The sequence below is a fragment of the Cotesia typhae genome, unplaced genomic scaffold, assembly GCF_013202065.1.
Source record: "Cotesia typhae breed Kobodo isofemale line unplaced genomic scaffold, CoteBio_Ctyphae contig_44, whole genome shotgun sequence".
Lineage (NCBI taxonomy): Eukaryota > Metazoa > Arthropoda > Insecta > Hymenoptera > Braconidae > Cotesia > Cotesia typhae.
This window is the reverse complement of record NW_027423753.1, coordinates 3,346,696-3,367,368: the sequence shown is the minus strand read 5'-3', so window position 1 is coordinate 3,367,368 and position 20,673 is coordinate 3,346,696. Positions and strand designations below refer to the sequence as shown.

At 32.1% G+C, this 20,673-nt stretch overlaps 1 protein-coding gene across 1 annotated transcript; it reads right to left on the bottom strand.

The window, feature by feature from the left end:
- Positions 1–6,400: 6,400 nt before the first annotated feature.
- Positions 6,401–17,377, bottom strand: Rno (PHD finger protein rhinoceros). Its single transcript, XM_074245355.1, has 6 exons — positions 17,237–17,377; positions 16,709–16,950; positions 16,282–16,333; positions 15,560–16,190; positions 14,661–14,817; positions 6,401–14,559 (listed from the first exon to the last, which is right to left on the bottom strand). The coding sequence occupies exons 4-6, from the start codon at positions 16,129–16,131 to the stop codon at positions 6,442–6,444; spliced, it is 8,847 nt and encodes a 2,948-aa protein (XP_074101456.1). The 5' UTR covers positions 16,132–16,190; positions 16,282–16,333; positions 16,709–16,950; positions 17,237–17,377; the 3' UTR covers positions 6,401–6,441.
- Positions 17,378–20,673: the final 3,296 nt, after the last annotated feature.

The following is a 20,673-nucleotide window of genomic DNA, read 5'->3' as shown; positions in this document are numbered from 1 at the left end:
ACGTTTATCAGGGTCTTTAGGGATGAGTAATTAGGAAAGTATGCGTTAATTACTATATTCTAATAATAAGTATAATATACAATATATATAAAATGTAATATATTTTCTAGTTTATTAGAAATTTGAATAGCGCGCTACGCGCGCGCCTAAATTTTAACCAATAATTTTAATAAATCGGGGCCCGTTTTTTGCGAGAGTGGTCCGTTCTTTACTTCGTAAAGATTCTTTATAAAGTTTTAAAAACTGCGTCGAATACCTCCAACCACGTGAAAATCGATTTATTTATCCAAAACGTCATAAGTACAATTTTAAGCGCTTAGATATAGAATTTGTGAGAAGTTGCAAGGATAGCTTTTAGGGTCAACCGTTTTCTTAATTTTTTTTTAACAAAATTAAAAAAAAAATGAAATTTCAAATTATTTTTTAAACAAAATTTTGGAAAAATAGAAAAAAAGTCCTATCAAAAAATTTTAAATCATTTAAAATAAAAAAAAAAAAAAAAACAAACAAGTACACACGCTTATTATCAGCGGTCATAAAAAACACTGCCGTAAATCTGATTAAAATTCCGCACTGTTTTATTAACTTCAAAAAATTAATTAAATGGCTCATCAAATATCATTTCACATAAATATATTTAGTTATAGATTTCATCTATTAATATCTAAAAACTTACTCTGAAAAATTTTTTGTATTTTAATAATTGAGATAATCAAACGATAAAATCAAGCAAAAAACCCCGATTACACAACAGATACCACATATATAAAATATATGAATAAAGATTTGATTTAATGTGGTTTAAGAGACTGATAAATATATTCAGATTAATGGTGTATATATTTTATCAGATACAAAGTATTATCGAATATGAAGACAGTGAACTGCGTAGCCGGTTTTAGCCTAGAGATTTTTTTCATAAATATTATTAACATTAATAATACTATAATTTTCATTATAATTTGAACTGGGCAGTTATGACTAATGGGAGCAAGAGTTTTAAAAAGAATGAAAGGTTTAAACATAAATAAATAATAAGTATATAAAAACTTAATAATAAAAAAGAACATGAAAAATATTAACTCTTATAGTTTTTGTGCAGTACAGATTAAATAACGGAGCTTTGTTTCCGTTATTAAACTATTTTTTCATAAGATTCCAATAGATAAATATTTTATATTCGATAATATTTATTATTTAATTTATTTTATTTTATATAAATATATTTAAATAATATTTTTTCGCTGCTTTTTATTAAGGCATAAGACATTAAATTGATTTATTAGTTTTGGAGCTATGGTTTGTCAAATTCGTATACGGAAAAAATTAAACTGTAATAAATTTGAAGAAAAAATTTTTTTTGCATTTATACACGTTTCATACAAAAATAAGTAATTCCCGAAAAAAAAAATTTTTTTTTTGGAAACCGACGTATTTTTGTATGAAACGTGTAGAAATGCAAAAAAAAAATTTTTTTTCAAACTAAAAATTTTTTTGGACTTAGAAAAAAAAAACGGAATTTTTATTATGATTTTTTTTTTAATCACTTATTTTCGATATTAAATTATAAATTGTGGATTTTACACTTTCTACATTAAATCTGAGTAAATTTTACAGTTTATTTTTTTCCGTCTAAATTATTATTGGCAATTAATTAATTTATTGATGAAAAAAAATTTTAAATGTGATTTTAATTTATATTATTTATTGGATAACGCTAACGCTGTGCAATATTATCGCTGTGCGATAATTTAGTCAAAATTATTTTATTGTATTTATTTAAAATTAAAAATCTAAATTTTCGGCTTAAACTAAACGCGCCCCATAGCTCTAATAAATCAATTAGTCAAAAATTAATGATAATTGATAATATAGAAATGGTGTGTTTGAAAATTTAGTTTATATATTTGTATAAATATGTATATGGATAGACTATAAATATTAAGACCAAAGATATATTGTGAAAAAGAAAATAATAATTATTATTGAATCGTGTGTAATGTTTATCTAACTAGAACGATAGTTAACATTAATTATTATTATTTTTTATTGATTAATTAAAAATTAAAACTGAATTGTGTTAGTGTGAGTGGAGTGCAAGACTTAATAGAGATTTAGAGTGCCATCGACCAAGCTAAATTACATTTTATGATCTCTTATTATTAGTTATTAATTACAATTTAATTGTAATTGATTTAAGATGAAAAAAAAAAAAATACAGGAAGAAATGTGTGAACAAAAAGAATGTTATTGTGTAAAATTGATACAAAAACTGATATTTATATTTGGCTAATTTAGAAATATACCTGATAATTTAGTGCGATATTTAGATAGATATAATCTATTAATCCATCGCAATTATTAATTAAAAAATAATTCAATATTATCTTCCCATTACTCCTCAATTAAACAACTAAAAATATTTTTTTTAATTATTTAAAAAATAATATTATTTATTATATTAATATAATTTTTTATTTTTCACTTGAATTTAAATTTTAAAAAAATTTCGGAGTTTCCGACTATTTCATTTGAAGGTAAGATTTTTGATACAGAGGGGCAGCTCTGGTGTTATTAAAAACTCTCTAAGATATATTGATCCTAATCTTCATTATTATTGTCGACGATGTGTTCTCCAAGTACAAACATCAGACGGTCCCTTTAATAGTTTTTTTTTTTTATGACATTAAATTTAGCTGTCACTTCACAATTTTAAAATTTTCTTTAATAACTAAATTATAGCAAAAAAAAAATGGACTTGTAGAAATTTTAATAAATTGAAAATGCAATTTTTTTAAAATAATTTTTTAGAACAAAACTTTTGTCTAAAGAAATTTTAAAAAATTGTCAAGTGACAGTTAAATTTATTGTCATTAAATTAAATCATCTTTTTACAACATAGTTTATCAATGCGCTCATAGGTGGCGCCAAATTTGAATTTCTTCAGTTTAAATTTATTTATTAACTAAATTTACATAATTTATTAATATTTATTTTTAAAATTATTTTACTAACCTAATAAAATTTTTTTAAATAAGAAGTATACTTACTAAAATTATTTTAATAACAAAAAAGTTAATTAAATCCAATCGCTCTGCATGAAGATGATACAATTCGCTTTACGACACTAACCAAACTTAACCTGATTTTACTTTTCTTGTTTTTGAGCTCTTCGAGCTCAAATTGGATTCTTTTTATTGAAATAATGACGAGTTTTATTGAAACAAATAATAATGTAAATTTTTATGTAAGTAATCTTAAATTAAAAAATTTTTTTATTAATTTTAATGATTTAATTTATAGTTCCAGAAAAATTACAGACACCCGCCACAATTGATGTTAAAAAAAAAAAAAGATAAAAAATGTTTTAGTTTATTTTTTTATTCAAATAATTTAGGCAATATTCAATGTAATAAATAATTCTTTCAATTTTCTACTTTCAGTAAATCAATTTATAATTAACATTACTTTTAAATATTTTTATTCTAATGACATTTAAAAATTTTTAGAATTTTTTTTCACTAAAAAAATAATTGCAAAAAAATTTTCAATTGTACAAAAATTGAAAAACAATTTATGAAATTTTTTAAAAATATTTTTTAGTTCTAATTTAATGATTAAAAGAAAATCAAAAAGTTAAAAACATTGGTTAACTTTATTATTGTAAAATTTAAAAGCATATGTCATTACCTTCATATAGAAATAAAATTAAAAAAATTTTAAAGCCTAAATTTTAGACTGCTAAACCACCGGGTCCTCTTAATAGAAGATATGCTAATTCTGAAACGTGTTAACACTTTGGAAGTAACGGTTGCACAGCCGTTGTGAAGATTTATTATTTTAGTTACAAAAGTTTATTGACAATTACAACTGATAAAAATAATTGTGAAAAAAAAAATAATTATTTAATTTATGTATTACATTATTTACATTTAATAATTAATAAATAGTCGGAGCGAAATAAATTTTATAAAAAATTCTATTATTTCTTGTTGTTATTAATAGTATCAAAAACAACAATTAATCCAGACATTTATTTATTTATTAAACTATATACACCTGTAGATCATGGCACGATCACTTTTGTTACGTTAGCCGTGAGTATTTTTTATCAATCGTAATAAATAAATTATTTAAACAATAAATTCTGTGCGTACGATTTTCATTATTTTTTTTTCTTTCTTCCGAATTAGTAATTTATATTTATTATATTAATATTAACATTACTATTATTATTTATGTTATAAAGGTAATTAAATAACATAGAATTTTTTCATATTTCAATTTATACTATTTTTTATAATAATAATAATAATAATAATAATAATAATAATAATAATAATAATAATATGAATGTACATAAAAGTGGCGATGAAAAAATTACGTAAAAATAAACAACTTAATTTTAATGACTCAGATGAAAATAATTAATCCCTTTTATTTATTTTTTTCATTTTAAATGAGCTTATTATTATACTGCAATTATGAATATTATTTTTCAATAATCCTTTGTTCAAATCATCACGTTAAGTAATTTATATAATAAAGTTAAAAAATTATTTATTTATTATTCAATAATTGGTTTTTTTTTTTTTTTGATCACTCACGATTTTTCATTAATAAATTACAAACATTTTTCACTCGATCATAAACGCCGTAATTTTTATAATAGATATTTCTTCATCAATAAATATATCAAGATTCTTTTTCAATAAAAAAATGTTTATATTTTTTTTTTTTTTTTTTTTGTTAATTCTTAATCAGTGTATAAATTTAAAAAAAAATCACGAGTGAAGCTGTGATTTTACAAATATTATTTTTTAAAATGAATTTTAAATTTTGTTATTACAATTATTTTTTTTTTTTTTTTTTTGTACAATCGTAAATTACTCATGGCCTAAGGTATCAATCGTTATCTTTGAGCATTTTATAATCTTCAATTACTTCAGTAATTAATTAATTAATAATTAATCACTTTATCTGTGTTTGACAATAGTGGTATCAATAATAATTTATAAATATACCTAATATGATTTTAATCTTTATGCTCACAAACATTTTTTTATTTACTCACACAAAATCACTTTTGTTTATTACAATTTTTTTCCAATTTCACTTCCACATATTTATCATCAATATAATATACACGGAAAAAACAAGATTACACTGAATATCATCCCAGATTATACTCAGTGATATATGTGGTGAAAAAAAAAAAAAAATTTTAAATAGTAACTAGTATAATCCAGATTATACTGAGTGATATCTGGATTATACTCATTATAATCTGGATTATACTGTGTGCTATCTGGATTATACTCATTATAATCCAGATTATAATGAGTATAATCCAGATATCACTCAGTATAACCTGGATTATATTCATTATAATCTGGATTATACTAGCTACTATCTGAAATTTTTTTACTCAGCATAATGTAGGATGATATCCAGTGTAATCTTGTTCTTAACGTGTACCTGATATAAAAAGAAAAACAATTTAAGAAAAATACGGCGATAAAAAAAAAATTCAACTAAAACAAAAAAAAAATTGTAATAAAATATTTTGATTTATCTTTTCACCTACTGTACACTGACAGAAAAAAAAATATTAAAATAATAATAATTAAAAATAAATATATACATAGATAAAGAAAAATAATAACAGAAATTAATAATTAAAAAATATCATGAAGATAACACAAAAATATCCATTTGACCGAGTTTAAAATATTTAAAAAAAAAAAAAAAACGAGATACCTTGATCATAATTCATACAGCTCAAAATAATAATATTAATAATAATAATAATAATAATAATAATAATAATGATAATATTAATAGTAATAATATTTTGTCTTACTCTCAAAAAATGCACATACTACTTAATTACGGTGAAATTTTTTTTTTGTTTGGGCACTTTGTGACATTTTCACTTCACCCTCAGATCATTAACATATTATTATGTCATTAATGATAATAATAAAACAATTAACTGACAATAAAAATCATAAGAATAGACATAATTAATAATTATAATTTACATTTAGAAATTGAATAAAAAAAAGCGAGTGTATTCTCTTTCAAATGAGTCACATGAGTGTACGTTTTAGTTTAAATGTCTAACATTGAATTAATATCGTACATCTTAACATATCCTTATAAATAGATATTATAATTATTATTTTTTTCCATTTTTATATACATTAGGCAGATATATATACATATATTTATATATATAATATATATAATTATATCCTTATATATATAATATATATAATATGTATAATATATACATAGTTCTAAATAATCTTTATATTCTTCATTTAATTTTCTTCTTGTATTTAAATTTATTTACCTAAACTATTATTTTATTTTATTATATAAACCTAGTAAAGAGCCATTAATATTTACTGTATTTTATACAATTAAAATTAATTATCACCTAACTTGGCATCCTTGGGGTAGAGGTGCAGGCGGACAACCGGGTGAATGACTGGCCGTGTTGGCCGTACTGAGAATATTAATATCCTCGGATTTGGAAGGCTTATTATCTTCTTGGTTATGTGAATCCTGCTGTTCATTATTTCCAGCATCAACTCGTTCATTTTCTCTCCCCTCAATTTTTTCTCCACCAACACTGGTCTTCTCCGTGGACTTATCAAGGGAATTTTCCTGACCACCTTTGATCTTATCTGTCTTATCACAACTCCCAGCGGGCGACTTAAGCTCATAACCTTCATGACAACGGGTCAATTTTAACTTAATAGGTGTAACTTTAACAGACTTAACATTATCAAGAGAATTAGTAGCAGCTGACGGGTCACCGGAAGCTTTTTCAGCGCTAGAATTGTTGTCCTGATACCCAGATTCATCTTTAGCTTTACAAGTTTTATCCGCGTTGTCTTCCGACTGAGTAACGCGTTCATTCGCACTGCCACAAGCTTCAGTAGTGTCATTAGGTGTCTTCTTAAACTTGATAATAAGTTTAGGAGTAGTCGAAGAATTACTTTCACCAAAAAAATGAACTCTGCTTTCTTTCCCGCGTTGTTTCTTTCTTTTCTTCCCATTTTTGTCCTTCTTACTCTTCTCTTGCGGCGCTTCATCATCCGCAAAGTCGGCCATAATCATTTTCCGGAATTTCATGCTCTCGCGTTTTAGCTCCTCAATGCTCGGTTTATTCTGCATATTACTGAGCCGTTTTTTGGGCGGTCGTATTCTTACTTCTGGACCACCACCATCCTGAGCAACGACACCCGTGCTGATTTTAATCTTCAATTTAGGCGGCGCGCTGTTGGAAGCCGCAACAGGAGCTGGTTTTGGTTGACGACCACGTCTCTTATCAGCACTGGTACCCGCAAGACCTCTCCTTCTGTCCGTGCTGTCTTCATCAATCTCAGCAAGCCCGCCACTTCGCTCTTTTCTGCGCTTTTTCTCCATATTAACCATATCAACAACAGCCTTGTAGTCTTCTCGCGTCGGAATGCTGGTCATTGACGCAACAGCCTTGGGTATCGTGATGACAGTCCTACTGATCGGCGGCATAATGGGCACAGATGTGATGTTCTCCGTGGTAGGATCCTCCATGTTCATATCCTGAGAGCAATACTGCCTCAGAAGCTCTTTCTTCCTCATTCTTCTCAAATTAGATGTTCCGGACGTCACCGAAACGCTGACTGGAGGAATCGTCGGGGCTTGAGGCACCAATTGATTGACAGACGTCGAAGCTACGTAATTAGCGAATGGTCCCTTGATCTTAACCTTCAGCTGGTTCCTAGAGTCGCTCAGTGACATCTTGGTGATATCACTGACTCCCGCTGACAAGTCAGCGTTAGGATCATTAGGATCGACAGCGTTGGAGTTGAACACGGACTTGGAGGCGAGGTCAGAGTGCAAAACACTGAGTTCTTCTTCAATATCCGGCAAGGTGGTATCTGTCGCTGCGCCGCTGAAGGAACAAATAGGATGATTAGCGTACGACTGACCGTGCAATGAAGAAGCTTGTCCCTCGATACTCGAGTTGTAGGTCCTCATGTCCACCGGGCCCGGAATAACCGGGAAGACCGCGTCGTTGTTGTAAATTTCTTCAGCGCTCTCTTTCGAGAAAACTGGAGGCGTCTGCGGTGGCGACGGTGAAGCAGTCACTCGCTTGTCACTGTACTTTGTTTTATGCACAGCCGGACTAGACAAACTCTGCAGCGCGTTGTCTTTAGCTAAAGAGCTCTCGCGTTTCTCACTTACGTCCGTAGACTTCTTTCTCTCCCGCATGGTCTTAAGATCCGCGATGTTGGTTTCATTAGCAGAATCCTCATCAGAGTCAAAGTCATAAACAGTACCCAGGAGTTTATTTTGTATCGAGTCGTCGCTGATAAAAGAACTACTTAAATTAACAAGCGGAGTTAAACAGACACTTTGATTATTTTTCCCTCTACCTCTGCCTCTCCCTCGGCCACGTCCGCGGTTGTTTTGCTGGGTTCCTTTTCCGCCTCTTCCCCGTGACCTGGAGGTCGCAGTGGCTTTAGCGACTTCTTGCCTCGGAGATTTCCCCGGAGACTTTCCTTGAAGAGACGTAACTCTCGCTGATGTTCTCGTCGGCTTGGATGGACTCTTCTTGCCGTGCTGAGACGACGGGGTCTTTTGACCTGGCGTAGCGCCAGGATGGTGGACGTCTTCAACAACAGTCTCCGCAGTTTCAGCTACCGGCTGAACTTCAGGAACATTTCTGTCCATGAAGATCATAGGCGCGCAAACTGCCGGGGATTCTACCTGAGTTTGAGTGGGTTCTGGAGTTTGAGTGTGCTCATTCTGCTCTTGCTGCTCGACAACTGGAGGCAGAGGCTGGACAGGAGGTGGTGTATGTATTTTCGTAGGAGATACCATCGCAGCAGTAAGTGCCATGTTGTGAGACGAAGAAGTAAACGCAGCGGTACAAGGTGACGCTTGGATGTTAAGAGTGTCGTCCAGAGGCTTTGGAACGTGGGGCAAAATATTTTGTCCAGTTGGAAAAGCCGCTCCAAAAGCAGTTGCGAACATCGCGGTGCCCGTTGCGGGATAAGAAAGCGACGTAGGACAAGTCTGGGGTGGGAACAGCGACACGGGAGGAGCGTAGGTGTTTCCATCGGGGTAGAGATGATAGGGACCACTCTCCAGGCTTCCAGGAGGAAACGGCATCGAGGGCATGTTCTTGTACGGCGGCATGGCCACGTGTTCTTCTGTAGAAGACGCGGAGGTTATCGACGAGGAGGTCGACCTTCTGGAAGGAAGAACTTGGCTCTCTTCCCACCTGGTGTCCGGTCTCACGCTCGGCAGGTCGTTGTACGGCGAGCTGCACTGCGTGTAATCCTGCCTCATGTCAGACGACCCGTCGTCCTTCTCCAGTCCTCGATCTATGTCATTGTTCTGCGGGTCCTCCTCCACACTAGGCACCAGATGCCTGCTCACCATCTCCATCGGCATGCTCTCACCGATAGGTCCTGGTAAAAATGCCTGGTTCATTATCGGCACGGGCTGCAACGACCTGGAATCAATTGCGTGTGAAGGCTCCAAGTGGCTTCGGGCAAACGGATGCTGATGCTGTTGCTGGAGAATCTGCGGGTACTGATCTATGCTCGTGTTAATTTGCGAGTGGACCAAGTCCGCGGTGTCATGCATCACCGAGCCAATGTCATTCGTGAACGGATGGTTTGCAAACCGATGATTCTGATTCGCTATCAGGTGGTTCAAATGCGGGACTTCATTTAAATCAAAGTTGTCTAGGTTACTCGGTGGAACGCAACGCCCGTCAGTTTCAGCGCGATTCAATTTCGAGCAATCGTCAATGGTAACTTTAGACCCTGCCAGATTTTCATCGCCATAAGGCCCAAAGTTGTCATTATTGCTGGTGTAGCTCTGCTTTCTCTTATCATCGATTGTGTCATTTTTGCACAACACCTCCGGCGGCTCAACCTCTTGCTCTTTCAAGTTCAACTCGGGAATCACCGTTGGAGCTGGCTGAGAATTTACCTCGACTCCCTCGACCGGCTTCTTTGGATCTATTTCTTTTTTATTATTAGGATCGTCATTCTCGGCGTCTTGCTGGCTGGAGTTTGATTTGTTACACATGTTCATTCTGAGCGACCTTACCAAGTCAAGAGTTTCTTCCCGAGCGCTGTCTTCCTTTTCTTCCTTCAGCCACATGTTACACACGTCGTTGTTAGTGAATGAAAAGGCCACGTGTTGTTGACGCTCCTCAGGATCTGTCGGAATAGTAAACCCGTCATCGTCGTTTATCTTCTCGTTCAAAAGAGCTTGTCCGAACTCAAAAAAGTCCGAGTCACTCGGGTCCTTGGACTGACCATGAGGAGGAGAAAATATCGACCTGTTGATAGATTTTTTCCGTTTGGGAATTGCACTGTCTTTATCCTCAACCCGGGACTCATTGACAGGCTTGTCAGAGTGAGACACCGGATGATAAGATTTTTGAAAGATGTCTTCAGTTACTGGTGGCTTGTCTCCTAAACCTTCACAAGGCGACGGCCGACGCTCATTAGCCGGACTCTTATGCTCGTTCTTTTTATTAACTTTACAAACTGCTGTAGCATCTAACTGAATGTCGCTGTCCATTCTCGGCGGGTCTACTATTTTTTCACTAGGTGGTACTTGAATAATTTCTTTACTAGTGTGATTCTTACGACCCTTATCTCTTTCTCTCTCCTGACTCGTTATCCTATCCTCCCTATCGCTGGTTATTTTATCCATTTCTTTATCTGACTGCACCTCAGAAACCTTCTTCTCGGATTTAGCTTTAAAAAGTTTATCAAGATGCTCCCGTTTTTCTAAAAATTTATCAAGGTTCTTCGATGACTTTTTTGGACTATCACGTTCAGCTCGTCGCTGTTTCATTTCTTCTTCCAAAAGTAACAAATGTACAGGGCTTTTATTATTCGTACCCTTTTTAATTTTCTGGTCCTCGATTTTCGGCGACTCCAGCTGACTCTTAGACTCATTAAGACTTGAGACAGTAGACGTGCTAATATTTTTACCCTCAATTTTTGATAAATCTTCAGAAGATTCATTAGTATCATTAGCCGATTCACTATTAACATCCTTATTTTTAATCTGTTTGTCATTATTCAGCCTCTTATCATTTTTCCTGAGCGAAGACGCATTTTTACCAACTTTGTTTTCTTTAGGAGCTTCGCTAGATTTTCGTTTGCGTGCTTCAGGCTTTTTCGTCGAGGTAGTAATTTCTTCCTCCTTTTTATTACACTTGCCACTGACTTGCTGCTGCTGCTGCTGCTGCTGCTGCTGCTGCTGTTGTTGTTGTTGTTGCTGCTGCGAGTGTGATTCTCGTTGCTGAGATTGATTTTGCGTTTGAGATTGGGCTTGGGATTGAGACTGAGACTTACCAGTGGGCTGACTGGCCTTTTTAGTTGGCTTGGCCCGAGCAGGACCTCGTGACCCATCATTATCTCTTGACCCACTGAGCAAATCTTGGTTATTGCTTGAGACTGAGGTTGTTTGCTGGTGGACCCGATGTTGGTACTGCTGCTGCTGCTGCTGCTGTTGCTGAGATAACTTTTTACCTGAGACAGTACCAGCCGACACTCTTTGATCTGGTTTCTTATGTTTGGTGAATGACTGCCGCGGTTGGTTTGGATCTTTAGACACTGAGGTTGTTCTATTTGATGATTCTTTTCTCTCAGCAGGCGGCGGTGGAAACTCGGATCCATGCCGCCCGTCGGAAGTTTTAAGCTTCTTATCAGGCAGCTTCTTGAGTTTCCGCCCAGCCGTTGTCTTTTTATCCGGACTTTCCGCGGCGTCATCACTAGTAGTCGGTGCTGTCGTCGTAGTCGTCGTTCTACTGCTACTGCTACCACTACCACTACCACTATTACCAGTTTGTCTTTTATTACTCGATAATACTTTAGACGAGCGATTGCTGGCGTCGCTCTCGGAGGAAGTTGATGATGACGACTGTTCTTTCTTTTTCGGCGATCTTACCGAGCTTTTAACATCATCTGAATCGCTGCTAGAGTCTGATGAACTGCTGCAACTATTGCTACTACTCGAGTCGCTATTTGTACTCGAAGAAGTTTTACTTTCCGGCTGAGATTTCTTCGCAGATTCTTCCTTCTTCGGAATTTCTTTCTTCGTTTTACTCTCCGGTGAATCCTTGATTTTATTTTTAGCCTCTGCGGCGTCAGAACTCTCCAGTGGAAGAGCAGGTTTAGTTCCCAGTCCGCTTTTAATGTGCTCAGCCGCTTTTTTAGCCGCCTGTCTTTGAGGAACATACGCCAAAATTTCACTCGGATCTCCAAACTCTTTATCCTTGTCAAAATCATAAATATCATTATTTTTAGAATCTTTATGATGTAATTTATTATCCCGAGACTTTTTAACAACAGTTTTTTCTTTAGGCTTAAAATTTTTCTCCTCAGTTGGTGATTTAATCGGAGGTTCTGGTGGTTCAGCAGGAGTTTCCTTTTTATTTTGCGAACGCTGCATTATTTCAGAAGCTTTTTTAGCTGCCTGTCGCTGAGGAACAATTAACGCAGATGGTATGTACTCTTTTTCTTTTTTCTTACCTTTAACATTCTCTTTATTGCTTGTTTCCGTCGCTGATTCATCTTTAGAATCTTTGTTAAAATTTTTAGCGGTATTTTTGGATATATCCGCAGCAGAAAATTGTTTAACAGCAGCTTTACTGATAAATGGAGCGGTAACAGATCTACTGCGATCCTGAGAATCAGAATCAGTGTCTGAATAAATAGCAGCAGCAACAGAGGGTCCAGTGCGTATTCCAGTATTTTGATTCAATGAATATAATTCATCGCTATCACTACCAGTACCAGTTTCAAGTTCTTTTTCCATATGCTCAAGCGTTCTTGATCTTGCATTAGAATTACCCTGTTTATTATCACTTTCACTGCTACCGGGTGCTGGCCTGGGCCGACTAGCAACACTTGTTGTCTTTTTCGTTCTACGTCTAGTGACTTTAACAGATTTTTTAGTTGAATTAATTGGCTCGTCCTCAGAACTAGACTCCGTATCAATTTTATTTCTCGTGGAATTTTTATTGCTAGAGGAGCTTTTACTCGTAGCGCACGTTAACGATTTAACAGTAGGTTTTGCTGTGTCAAGATCACTACCACTCATAGAGGATAATTCACTATTGCAAATATCTTTTCGCCTTACATTACCATTAAAGTAAAATTTCTTATTAGACGCACCATTGAAATCAGTCGTAGGTTTTTTCTTTTCGTCACTTGACACCGGTGTGGGTGATTTAATCCCCCTAATACGTGCAACTATCGTGTCAAAGTCACGTGTGTGATCTTCAACATCCGAATGAGAGTAAAGACGATCGTAAATGGATGGACCATGATTAGCTTCAATAACAGCTGCCACAGCAGCGGATGGTAATGATGGATTATTAGATAACACCGCAGCTTGTTTATGAAATGTTTGTTCGCGAAGCTTCAAAAATGATCTACACAATTTTTCACGTCTATTAACCATATAACAAAGATTACGCACACGCTCTAAATCTTGCCTTAATTGTACAAACGTCCGCATTTTTTCAAGATCAGCAGCCTGACCCTGAGCCCGAGCACCGGCACTCGATAGCTCTCCACAACGCGGCGCTAATAATGGTTTATTATGACCAGCACGTCTTTTTAATTTCCAATAATTATAAATATAAGTTATTGCATCTTGATCAACGTCTAATTGCTGGGAAGTAATGTCTTTTAATACAACGTGTTTATCAAATTCAGCCTCTATTTCTTGCAACTTAGCTGCACGTGCCTGATTTTTTTCCTCAGAAGTCATGTCTTTACGCTTACGTTTGTTGCGGGTATCACCAGGCTCATCAGAATCAGAGCCACCTTTATCACCAGTACTGCTGCCGCCAACACCAACTTTGTCTTTATTATTTATTCTCCCGTGCTTCAGACAATAAGATCTTAATTTAACCCCGTCATCAGCCTGCTCGTCCTCGATAATAGCCTTCATTTCGAGCCCGGATTTGAATGCACATGTTACATGGTACGCCGTTTTACACGTTTTTATACTGCATTGAATGCAAGCACCTACGCGCTCACGACACAGTACACAAATAAGTGCCCATCTACTTTGTGGAATACTGGATATTTTAGTTATCGGCTCCATACGCTCGACACAACCGATGCTTACCTCGGGTATCCATAACGCACATGATACGTGTGCCCATTTTTGACCGCTACGTGTAGACTTCATTGCACCACCTTTGTTCGGACACAACACGCAGTCTGGCCGCAGACTTAGAGAGCAAGTTCGACACAGCCACGAGCCATCGGGTATCGAGGTGATACCGTAGCATGCTTGATGAACGCATATATTACAAAAGTCACAGAATACCATTTCGTTATTTTCCTCAGAGTCTGGTGATCTGCACACATCACAAATAACGTTCTCGTCAAACTCAATACCCAGACCCTCTTCGTTTTTCACTATTGTCTGGATTCGTTCCCAACAGCGCACTTCCAGCTCTTCAATCACTCGCTCTAGTTGTGGCTCTGTTATCGCTGGTTGTCCAGCCTGATAAAATTATTAATTAATAAGTAGTTTTTTTATTTTTTTTTATTTTATTTATTTATTTATTTATTTATTTATTATTTTTTTTTTTTTTGATTGCTTACCTGAGCTCGTTCTCCGTTTAATACCTCAAGCCAAGCGATATCAGTGTCATCGAGATCATAAGCACAAGCTTTTTCAGCCTTCGCTGGAGTTGTGCTCAAGTGATGTTCATCAGGATTAAAAGAATCATCACGTGATATTCTAATAAATTTTTTAGGTCTGAAATTTATAAAATTTAATTTTTTAAATTAATATAAATAAAATAAAAAGTAAATAATGTTAATAAAATAATAACATTCGAAATTTCTATCATTCTAAACTGAGAAAAAAAAATACTTTTATTAAGAAAATTTTTTTGAGACAAGAATTTATATTTTTGAAAATTTTCAAGAGTATATATTTTTAGCTCAACAACTTGTTAAATTAATTAAAATAATTTTTACTGAAGCTCTTCTCTTCAGAAATTAATATTTAATAAATAATAGAATATTTGATCGTCATCGAGTTTCTTGAACCAAGAAATTTTTTTATTTAATTTAATTTTTTTTTTCTCTGTGTAGATAGATGGTAATTATTTACAAGCGGGATCAATCCTATTTTGGGCCATAACTAGGTGAAAAATTAACATTTTTTAATTTTTTTTTATTCTGCTTGTTTTTACGGCGCATTTATGATAAAAAATATCGTGAAAGGAAAAAGTAAAGATTTCGATACCTTTAAAAGCTGAAAAAAAATTTGCCTTTCATGGTTTTGGGTAAAATTTATATTTTATCTTTTTTTGATTTATTATTTTTTTTTTTTTTTTAAGTACATAAAAAAAATAAAATAAATAAATAAACAAAATTTAACATGGCTCAGCATGGGTTGACCCCACTTGTAAATAATTACCAAAATTATTTCTGAAGCAGTTTCGAATGTACTAAAAAAAAAAAAAATAATGAAAAATATTTTGATAACTTACAATTTAAATTCCCCATGAGGTTTATTACTACTCGATTGCTGGGTGACAGTAACGGTAGGCTCTGGAAGTGAATCGGGATTAACAGGGACCTGTACACCACGTTCCCACTCCTGTTTCCACTGATCAGTAATAACCCAATACTCATTAAGACTAAGAGGTTCACTGTCAGGTAATTTCATCGCACTTATCAAGTCTTTACGAAATAATTCAGCGGGTATTTCGTTAGTAGCACGATTATATATACTTTTGATATCAGCAAGCGGCCGGGGAGTCCAAGAGGCTCCAGAAGACCCGGCACCTGCACCACTTCCCCCAGCAGCACTACTACCGACTCCACTTGCACTTGTACCGGAACTACCAGCCCCTGTAGTACCAGTACCAGTAGCACTGGCTCCAAGATTAGACGATACCATCGCCATCGTTTCTTCCTCTTCGGAGGGCCCAATAGTTGATACCACAGACGATGTACCCGCGGCTGTTGGGCCCAATTTGCATTTGCGTCTTTTAACCGCGGCCGGGCAGGAAGCCAAGTCATTATCGTTTTTGTTTATTCGCTTGCCTCGTTGTGCCATCACTACTACGCCAAGTTATCTATAGGTACGTAGGCACATGTAGGTAAGCTATATGTACCCTTCAAAAAAAAATAACAATGCAAACAATCACAGCTATTAATTACAATCCACTAAAATTAATTTATTTAATTATAAACAAATTATACTCACTACATAGCTGTCCATATAATTTTATCCGTTTTAATAATTCAGCTCTTCAAAACTGTAAAATATAAATTTTTAAATAGAATAAGTACAATAAAAAAAAAATACAGTATCTATATATATATTTTCAAGTGTAATGAGAATTAACTAAAACGTTAGAGGTCACTGTTTATTTAAATGATATAATATACACTAACTTGTGTTCAATTGACGTAAACATTATCATATAATTGTAAGGCTTTTTTTTATTAATCCTTAAAATTAATTAATTAACCCACTAGCTATTTAATTATTTTCTAAAATGTCAGTTTTGTTGAATGTAAAAATACATTCGTTTAATTTTACACATTTAATAAATTACTAATTAAGAATAATAATAATAAAAATAATATGTCTGTATTATAGTCTAAAATGTAAATAAATAAATAATCACCATTGGCTCATTGGAATACATTAGCAGCATGTGTATGTATTATCCGTCAAAGTGACGGCTGACCACCGTGGATATAATAGTAGTTGTTGATGTTGACAATAATATTGATATTATTAGTAGTAGTAGTAGTAGTTGTTGTTGTTGTTGTTGTTGTTGTTGTTGTTGATTAAAATGTAAAAATCTAGGTAAATGAATAAACTTGAAAGACCACTGTGGCACTGACTGTGGTACCTGATACTCAGCTGTGGAAAAAACACAAGAGAGGTTATAAAAAATAATGTTGTGTTTGATAAAATGAATATAAATAATAGTGATGTGAGTTTTAAATGTGAATTAATATAAATAAATGTATGTAATAACGCCGGGATAACCCGGGTATTTAATGTTTAGGATGTAAGTAAAATCACACAAGAGGTTGTACCCCCACATCCACGGGTAAGTACGAGAGAGATCATGTAAACATTGTCTTGACGTTAATAAACCTGTGAATTAATGGGACAGTATTATCACACAGTATAATAAACTCACTAAGCGTTACGCTGTACATGGAGGCACCGGGTTACCAATAATCTGCATAATCCACAATAATTATTCACAAGAAAACGATAGTGTGTCGTATAGAACAGACAAAATGCCTCACGGCTCCATTACGCTGCTGCTGCTTTTCGCTCTTGCTCCTAACAACATTGACAATACAGATGGCATTACAGTCGTGCCATCACCGTCAGTAACTTCAGTATAAGAGCAGCAGTTAGCAGCCGACAACATACGACGACCAACCAATGAGACATTCACACTGTACATCGCCTGCTATACTATTATCTCTTTATTCTTCTCTCTCTCGTTCGAGAGCGCAGCGCCCTCGAATTGTCTTTCTTTTTCTTCTTCTTTTTCTCGCGACTCGCAACTCGCAACACCATCGGCCTGACAGTCGTCCGTCGCCCGCACACCCTCGTCCACCAGCCAACCGACCCAACCTGCAACCAACGATCACACGGTCAGACTTCTCTGCTGCTGTTTATACGCACTGTACAGTCTACAGTTCAGACCAGACGACAACAACGACACAACGAGCAACAACAACTATACTAAGGCTCACAACCAGCACCATTAAATACCTTATTATTGATCTCTATTAGCTGAATATATTTTCGCGCGCACTCGTACACGTGATTACTACTTAAGTGTGATTGAACCATTTTATTTTTTAGATTTTTTCATTTCTTCTTTCTTATGTCCATCCTTAAATTTGGTAATTATATTTTTTTTTTTTCAGATTCAGGAATAAGGATTTTAATTCCAGTGGGTTTGTATTATGGAGAAGATTTAAAAGTACTCCAGAGATAACGCAGGATCTAATTGATTCAAATAAAAAAACGTTATTATGACACTGAAGTTAGCAGACGTCTAAAAAATTTTGATTTTTTTTTATAAAAATTAACTTAGCAGATAATTAATAATTTTAAGAATTTTTGTAACAAATAAATTATGGCAAAAAAAATTGACATTTACAAATTTTTAAAAACTACAAATGCAATTTTTTGAAGCAAATTTATTTGATAAAAAAAATTAAAAAATTGTCAAGTGACAGCTAACTTTAATGTCATTTTTTTTATGAAAATTAATTTAGCTGATATTTAATAATTTTAATAATTTTTCTAATAAATAAATTGCTGCACAAAAACAATGAGAAAAAAAATGGATATTTAAAAATTTTAGTAAATTAAAAATGCAATTTTTTTGTTAAATAAAATTAAAAAATGGTCAAGTGACAGCTAACTTTAATATCATTTTTTTTTTTATTAATTAAATAACAACTAAAAGGATATTTATAAAAAATTGCATTCATAGTTTTTCAAGTTTTTTACATGTGCAATTTTTTTTTTTTTAATTTTTTTGAAAAAAAAATTTCTAAAAATTTTGAAATGTCAGCTAACTTAACTTTCATAACGACATTTTTTATGATTTTCAAGTTAGCTGTCACTTGACCATTTTTTAATTTTATTTAACAAAAATTTTTGCTCCAAAAAATTGCATTTTTAATTTTTTAAAAATTTCTACATGTCAATTTTTTTTTGTCATAATTTATTTGTTACAATAATTATTTATTTGCTAAATTAATTTTCATTGAAACATTGCATTAAAACAATGAATTATAAAACAAAAAATAAATTGTAATTTATTTTTTGTAAGTATTTAAAAACTGAAACTTATCAGATGACTTTAGTATCATTTATTAAGTTGTCCGCAATTACTAAAGGAATGATTAAAAAAAAATAATATTGATAACAAAAGATCATTTGACATATACTTTTATTTTTCAATTCTATATCAATGTATAAAGCAATTATTTTTTTTTCATTACGTTCGAATCGATACGTTGATCAATTACCCATTTAATTTATTTAATTGTTATTTTTAATTTTTTATTTTTTTTTTTTTTATATATATAAAACGAATATGCGAAAGATGATAATGAAATAAATATGCGTATAAATAATCACAAGTTACTATAATACAGATTAACTATTATATAAAAACAATCATACACTCACGTCTGCATTTTTAAAAAAATGTTCACTTGCTTTACTTCTTTTCATTAAAATTGAGCACAATATAATAGTAATGAAAATTAAAGAAATTAATTAAAATAAAATAATTACAATTGAAACAAAATTAGTTTTATCACAGGATTAAAATTAATCGATAATGTAATATAAAGTCAATTAATAAGCCAGCAGGGCTATTATTATTGGCTGTTCAATTTATTTTCACTGTCTTGATTTTGTATCACTATTTACTTTTTCCTTTTTTCATTATTTAATATGTATAATTAATTAATATGAAATACAGGCAGTGTCATGAGTTAGTATTTCATTTTCCACCAACATTCAGTCATCGCTAATTTTTTTCTTTGCTTAAAAATAAATGATTATACAAAAAAAAGCATAATTATATTATAAAAGAAAATAAAAATAAGAGTATCAATAATAATAGTAAACAATGTACAATTATTTATAAATATTTAAAAAAGAAAAAATCATTCGCTGAGGAAGAGCATTTATCGACTGTTGTTTTCTTTGTAAAACAAAGTATATTATTGTAATTCTAAATAATGAATTTGATTTTATTAACTAATTATCCCGTTAAATTATTTATTTATAATTTATGATAATAAATGTAGGCGCGTAATGGCTGATAATCCATTAGTTTTACCATGATAATTAATTAATTATTATTTTTTTTTTTTTTATACAAATACAAAATTGTTTATATTGTCTCTCAGTAGATTAACTTTTTTTTTTTTTTTTTATTAATGTTTGCATTTAATTAATAATTTTAATTAGCTTAAATAATTATTTTCTGATTTTTCTAATCAACCGCGTTACGATATACTAAGCCTTTTGTTTATTTTAAATATTTATAATAATGATAAATTACGATGAAAAAATGAGTAGATTGTAAATGGCATGAAGTTTATAAATATCTATTGGAATTATTTTTTTAATTAAAACTATTTAATGATTTTTAATTTGGGTATTTATCGGCAAAAAATTTAAAAAATAATCTCAGCTTATTTTGATTGCAACTACACGCTGATTTTAAAAACTAATTCAAACTATTATTTATTATTTTCTTTGACTTAATTATTTTTTAATAATCCATGTAAAAATTCATACTGAGCAGACACATAAATTCCGTAATAGTGATTATCATCATTCTTATCTTGCATTTTAATTATCCGTTAATTAATCAGTATACTTATTGTAAGTGTAAAATTTGTTCACTCTATAATAGCAATAGCTATATTTATATTTATATCTTTATATATATATATATATATATATATATATATATATATATATATATATATATATATATATATATATATATATATATATATATATATATATATATATATATATATATATATATATATATATATACATATATATATTTATATT